Genomic DNA, 6,803 nt, shown 5'->3' with positions numbered 1-6,803 from the left:
GAGTCTGAAGTCAAAGGGCAAGAGAAGTCCTGATTCTGTGGCCCAATACATGGTTTCCCAAATATCATTTGTTGACTACCACTGTTGGAAGCAGCCTTCTGTACTTCCCCCTAAGCCTAAATTCATGACTGTAAACATCATCACCTGAACATTATCATCATTTCCTCCCAATCCCAGCCCTGTCCCCCTTCCTGCAGTCCCACCATTCTGCTTCACAGCCCCATCACTCCTTAAGGCCCCAACCCACAGCTGAAAGCTCCATGTGTTCCCCTTTATGCCTTTTCCTTCCCAAATTGGTACTCCAACCAGAATGCCCCAGCCATCTAAGCCACATCCCTAACTCAACAACCCTGTTCCCCTCACCCTTCCCAAATTACTTTTTTCCCTTAGCCTTAGCAGAAACACATGTCCCAGACTAATTAATTTCCTCTAGACACATGAGAAGAACAGCAGGGGAGGTCTGGGAGCTTGAGGCAGCTTCACGCATCAATAAAGTTCTGGCCAGCCAGTGACAGGAGCAGCTGTGTGAAGGCTCTTACTCTGATGTGTAAAAGATCCTGGACACTGGCAAAATCAGCAGTTGTTGAGATTGGTTTTGCTTGGCTAACATGCAACACAGTGTGGGAACATCAAGCTTACTGATTCAGACTTTCATCTGGCAAAGGGCAGTTTTCTTTCCAGTCCTTGATCCTTAGGTCGTGTCTGACTCTTATCCATCAGCTTTGTGTAAAATGCATACGCAGTCGTAGGCATGAACTCCCTCCAATCTGCTCCTTCCTGGCTAAGAGCTTAAAGTTGTTCTCTGCAGAGCACTTTGTTGTCCCTGATTTAAGTCCCATGAAAATCCACGACCTTTATCTGGGTACATTCAGTAGTACATCAGAGAAAAAGTCGCTGTGAAGTTTGTGCTTGTAGTGAACTACTGCCTCGGAGTTATCATTTGCTGCTCTGCTGTAACGTTAAGCATTCGTATGTTAATCCACTTTTGGAAGCTGTTGTGCCTGACTGTACTCTAAGGCTTTATCAAATGACAGCAAAATTAATAGTTTGGTTTCTGCAAATTTGATACAAGATGCTTAATATGAAAACCAGAATATACATCACTGAAGAGATTTTTGAAGCATTGCTTATTTCCCTCCAACTACAATATTTTCATGCTTTTTTATGCATTGCCATTGATACCAAGACAGTTTCTAATTTTCTATTCTGTAAAACAGAAGATTCTTCATAAAGACTGTATATGTGTACATGCTCATCTTTTTCCCTGGCGAATAGATTTGACCATGCCATATACCAGTTGAAATATCATGAACTACAAATAAATCTAACAGTTTGGGGTTTTAAATCAACCAGTCAATGCCAATCAGTTTCATAGAGAAGGGAATGGGAACAATGATTTCTAGATTAATTCACTTTGCAATTTCTTTAACTCTGAGTTTGAGAATGAATCTGAGTTTCACTGTAGAAAAAGGTAGATGGTATTTCACACAGATATATTCCTGAATCCCCCACTCCATTTCTCCTTCTTCTCCCCACAGAAACCAGTGGATTTCCTTGAATGCTGTAAATTAGATCTGAAGGAATGGACAAATCCTACAAAAAAATCCACACAAGTCTTCTGAGAAGCCAGCAAGGGAACTAGAAAAAACAGCTTGACTTGCAAAATCTCACCTGACTCATGACTGATTCTCTGCTAATGCAACACTAATTTAAGACACCTTTGTACATCAGGTACTGCAGCTCCTCAGCATGTTACTGTTTGTATAGTGTTTTTCCTTTAGTCTCCCAGTACATACTGGAACAGAGAAATCCAATTTGCATGCAATTGTTTATGAAAACACCCAAATACTATACATAAAGCTTTAAAAAATTTTCTTGCAAGATGCTGCAACACAGTTCACTTCATATGACTGTGGAAGCCAGGCTTAAAAAACACACAACCTGTTAGCAGTCCATTCACACTCCATCCGTTCCCTGCAGGGCAGATGCCTGATTCAACCCGACCGATTAGGGTGAAGTGGTTACTTGTGTTGTGGTCATCAGGGTTTCCAATCAGGCACCAAAGACGTAGCTCTATCACTGGTATCCTTTCTGCAGGCTCAGCAAGTTTCTGCTGCAGTTTTTCAGGCCGGAGATTAATTTGTAATCACAAGGGCAAATTTCAAAACGAATCTCCTTCTCTGGAGGTATTCAAATCCTGCCTGGACATAATCCCGTGCAACCTGCTCTAGGTGAACCTGCTTTAGCAGGGGCTTGGACTAGATGATGTCCAGAGGTCCCTTCCAACCCCTACCAGTCTGTGATTCTGTGAAGGTGTAAGCTGTGTCCTCACTAGAAGAGACTGCTCCTATGGGCGCATCCTCCTAGCACAGATACAAATCCCTTCAGCAAGAGGACTTTTCCCCATGAAGCTTATAGAGGTCCCAAAGACAAACTAAACTATGCAAGCAAAGGACTTTGCATTGAAAAAGCCAGATTCTTTTACTAACGTGCCAACATTTGGCCCAAAAAAAGCTGGTATTTACCAGTTATACTATGCCAGTCTGCAGGCTACTTGAAAGGCATACAGTAACATACAGGGTTACCAGAAAAAGGTCTAACCTGACAGACTTTCCTCCTTGTCTCCTACATGGATTCTGGCAATGCAGAAATCTCAGGTTGATCTCTGCACGTGTAGCTGTGCAAAATGCACTGCAGTGTCACACTTATGAGCATATTCAGAGCCATCTGCATGTGACTAGAGTGCCATAATATTCATGTCTTACTTGTATGTATTTTTTCCAGATCCAAGGATGTTTGTCTTGCTTTACATTACAAGTTTTGCCATCTACACGAGTGAACAACCTCTTCAAAGCCAGTTCAAAGGAGAAAATTACTACACCAGATACATCTGTAGCATCCCTGGTTTGCCAGGCCCTGCGGGTCCCCCCGGAGCCGGTGGATCCCCGGGGCCACATGGACGCATTGGTCTTCCAGGAAGAGACGGAAGAGATGGCAGAAAGGGAGAAAAAGGTGAAAAAGGGAGCGCAGGTATTGAATATTTGTGTAACCTAACACAGTAGTACAACAAAGTAAGACCTTTCATTGTCACTGTCGTACATATATATATGTGTACATATATGATGAATGTGTGTATGTGCCTGTGTGGGTGTGAGATGCATGTACATATAGTGAGAGAAAGAAAATATGCAGATATATTTTAGATATGTTTAATATGCATATACTGAAATCTGTGTAAAGAAATGTAAATGCATAGCCTTCCTGCGCATAAACACTAAGAAAAAGTTTAGGAAAAATGAAGCATGCGTCGTGTCAAATAAACAGTCTCATTTGTGCCATTAGCCAGGAACAAAAGATTAGCAGGTATTCAGGTACACACTAAAAATTCTCAAATAGTAGGAGATATTTAGTGCACAAGTATCATTATCTAGGTAACGACACTATTATCATTCCCATCAGCAGTGCCCATAGTTCAGTCAGCAACAGATGGATTACGTATAAAATTCTTCAATGTGTAACCAAGACATATGAACAAAAGCAGGCATAGAGAAACAAAGGATCTCTGGCTGTGGAGCCAAATTCTCTATTCCAGTGTGCCATTCCTTTTGCAAAGTTACCAGATTTTGAAACTATCTTTGGAGTATTTTGAAATTCTGACCATGTTTTTCTTGTTTGTTCAGGCACACACAGTAGCCCACACAATCATTTACTGAGATCATATGTGCAACGATTAATTAATTTAAAATGTTTTTGAAGGTTTAAGAGGAAAGACTGGGCCATTAGGACCAGCTGGAGAGAAAGGAGACCAAGGTCAGTCTGGTAAAAAAGGACCTGGAGGAGTGACCGGTGCCAAAGGTGAAGTAGGTCCAGCTGGACCACCTGGACCTAAGGGAGATAAAGGAGATCGAGGAGAGCCAGGTGCACCAGGGGTCTGTAAGTGCGGAAAGATAGTGCTGAAATCTGCCTTTTCTGTTGGCATCACCACCAGCTACCCAGAGGAAAGATTACCAATTGTATTCAATAAAGTCCTCTTCAATGAGGGTGAACATTACAACCCTTCCACAGGGAAGTTTATTTGTGCCATCCCAGGGATTTATTACTTTTCGTATGATATCACCTTAGCAAACAAGCATCTTGCGATTGGATTGGTTCACAATGGGAAGTACCGGATAAAGACATTCGATGCGAACACGGGCAACCACGATGTAGCTTCTGGATCCACAGTGATCTACCTTCAGCCAGAAGATGAAGTATGGCTTGAGATCTTCTACACTGACCAAAATGGTCTCTTTTCTGATCCAACGTGGGCAGACAGTTTGTTTTCTGGATTTCTCTTATATGTTGATACAGACTACCTTGACGCTTTATCGGATGAAGATGAGCTCTGAAGCAGATGATGTCAAACGACATTCAAACTGGACACCCTTGCACAGGATTTTATTCAGTTGTGTGGGGAACACAAAGTTGAAAAAAAATAATCTGGGAGTTTACTTCTGCTTTGAGAGGCATCCAATCTGAGCTCATAAGGATCCTTCTAGAATCTAAGCTGGATTTTTTACCAAACAGCAGGGATATCAAAAGGAATTGCAATTAACAAAAGACTGCATCACTTCAAGACTGACTCCTCCTGAAAGTTCTGTTTATAATATTATTTAAACAAATTTAAGATACTGTACATTGGATTTTCTATAAAATATATTAAGTTGCAATGTAGAATGGATATTTTGCATATGACATTAAAGTAAAATGGAACAAATGACAGCAATATCATCTTTGGTCTTTTTAAGACAGGAAATACACTAAAAACAGAGAAAAAAATGATTTTTAAATAGGAGAGAAATAAAATGGAATGTCTGCTTCAGGATGTAGCTGAACAGGCAACAAGGACAGTCCCATCTGGTATTTACACCAAAAAATTATATTCGTGATTAACTAACATCCTAACGAATACGTGAAGATTTGTACTAGCTGAGGACTTCCCAATGACAGTCCTAAAAGGACAGGACAAAGGTATTAAACATATAAAATAATCAAAACCTGGGAGATCTGAAAACTGACAATCAGCATACAACGTGGGTATTTTCAGTGTAATTCCAAGAGGGTTTGCTATTCTTTCAATACTGTTCAGTATGTTTACAAGAAATGTGGGAGAAAATATAAACTTTTTGCTGAAGAAAATTATAGACATAAGGGAAGCTTCTAGCAGCTTCTCACAGAAGCCACCCCCGTACAGCACACAGACACACATCACCCCAATACTAAAACCTTGTCACACAAACCCAAGACAATGCCAAAACCTGATAAAACTGCAACCAGTAATAAGAATAAATTATATGGAACAAACCAGGTCACATCATGAAAGCAGCCTTACTTCTATTCCAATATGGCCAAATGCAATGAAATAAATGTAGGTCACACACAAGACGAAAAACTGCATTCAGGAAATCAGTGAACTTGGAAAAGGTACACAGGAACTCAGGGATAATCAGCCAAATACGAGTCATCACAGTCAGCTGTTGCTACAGCCTTTTGGATGTATGATAAACGGAATTACAAGTAGGAGTAAAGAGTAGTTACTTATGAAGCTGCTATTTCCATCAATGTTTCAAAAACTTACTTGAAAATTGGAAAAAAAAGGTTGTAATTCTATCCATGTGGATTACACAAGTGATGCAACAAGGTCAACAAGGTTAAGAGGTGATTTGATCGCAGTCTGCAAGTACCCATCTGGAGACAGAATTTCTGGTAGCAGTTGGCACTTCCTTTTATCAGATAGGAGCACAGCAAGATCCACCGGATAGAAACTGCATCAATTCTCACTGGAAATGGGGAACCCATTCTATCAGTGGTGGTAATCAGTCACTGTAAAAATACCTAGGAATTTTGTGAGATCTCCAGCATTTAACACCTTTAAGACTAGGAATCTTTAAAAAGCTCTTACTTTCCAAGAATTTACAAATCTTATTTTATTCATCCCAGACTTACAGAAACCTGCTATTTCTAACAGTTATTCAGAGACTTTCAAATGCTAGTGGTCTGTGCTGCACAACTCCTGATCCCATTTTATCTATAACCAAGGCGGAGGGAAATATCTGTTTTTTTTTTCTGTGTACTTGACTTAATTAAGAAAATCACAACCAAATAAAATTACATGAAAATACCACTGAGACTGGAAAATGAGCCCACAAAATGAGCCCTACAGTTGTGTATGGAACATTACTCTGTGCACCCCATATCTGTGCCCTCATTTCCCCATGCATTAACATGCATGTCTCTGAGCACGACTGCTCCTTTACGCAGCAAACAGGTGCAAATCAAATTGGCAACGCCTGTACAACCTTATTTTATTTGACAGTGAGGCATGTGTGGTAGAAGACAAAAGTGGAGTATTTTTCTAACTAGACATCTAATTTATTACTATTATACAAGGGCTGCTTCCTCTGAAAGATATCAAACAGAACACTTACAGATTCAGTTTATCACCGTGCTGTACAATCATTTATACATCTGCAAATTAAGCACAATACGAGTGCAAAATGCACCCAAATCATCACTTACACCAATGATTGATGCCAATGCTTCACTGCCATCAGTGCCTACACAAGGCACAAAGACTATTAGCATTATACCGGCCTTCCAGTACCTGAAGGAGGCCTACAGGAAGGCTGGGGAGGGACTTTTTACAACAGCCTGCAGTGATAGGATGAGGTGTAATGGTTGGAAGCTGGGAGAGGACAGGTTTAGACTAGATACAAGGAAGAAGCTCTTCACTGTGAGGGTGGTGAGGCACTGGCACAGGTTGC

At 40.7% G+C, this 6,803-nt stretch overlaps 1 protein-coding gene across 1 annotated transcript; it reads left to right on the top strand.

Moving 5' to 3' along the window:
- The first annotated feature begins 2,792 nt into the window (after positions 1–2,792).
- On the top strand, positions 2,793–4,388 carry C1QTNF7 (C1q and TNF related 7). The gene is made up of 2 exons (XM_009958574.2): positions 2,793–3,030; positions 3,757–4,388. The coding sequence occupies exons 1-2, from the start codon at positions 2,793–2,795 to the stop codon at positions 4,386–4,388; spliced, it is 870 nt and encodes a 289-aa protein (XP_009956876.1).
- The last annotated feature ends 2,415 nt before the right edge of the window (positions 4,389–6,803 follow it).

This window comes from Leptosomus discolor, chromosome 4, assembly GCF_034619465.1.
Source record: "Leptosomus discolor isolate bLepDis1 chromosome 4, bLepDis1.hap2, whole genome shotgun sequence".
Classification (NCBI taxonomy): Eukaryota; Metazoa; Chordata; class Aves; order Leptosomiformes; family Leptosomidae; genus Leptosomus; species Leptosomus discolor.
The sequence above is the reverse complement of the archived record's forward strand: the minus strand, read 5'-3'. Positions and strand labels throughout refer to the sequence as shown.

Coding starts and splice junctions, on each gene's coding strand:
- C1QTNF7 (XM_009958574.2), top strand. CDS start 2,793: ATGTTTGTCTTGCTTTACATTACAAGTTTTGCCATCTACACGAGTGAA. Junction 3,031..3,756: donor AGGTGAAAAAGGGAGCGCAG/GTATTGAATATT, acceptor ATGTTTTTGAAG/GTTTAAGAGGAAAGACTGGG.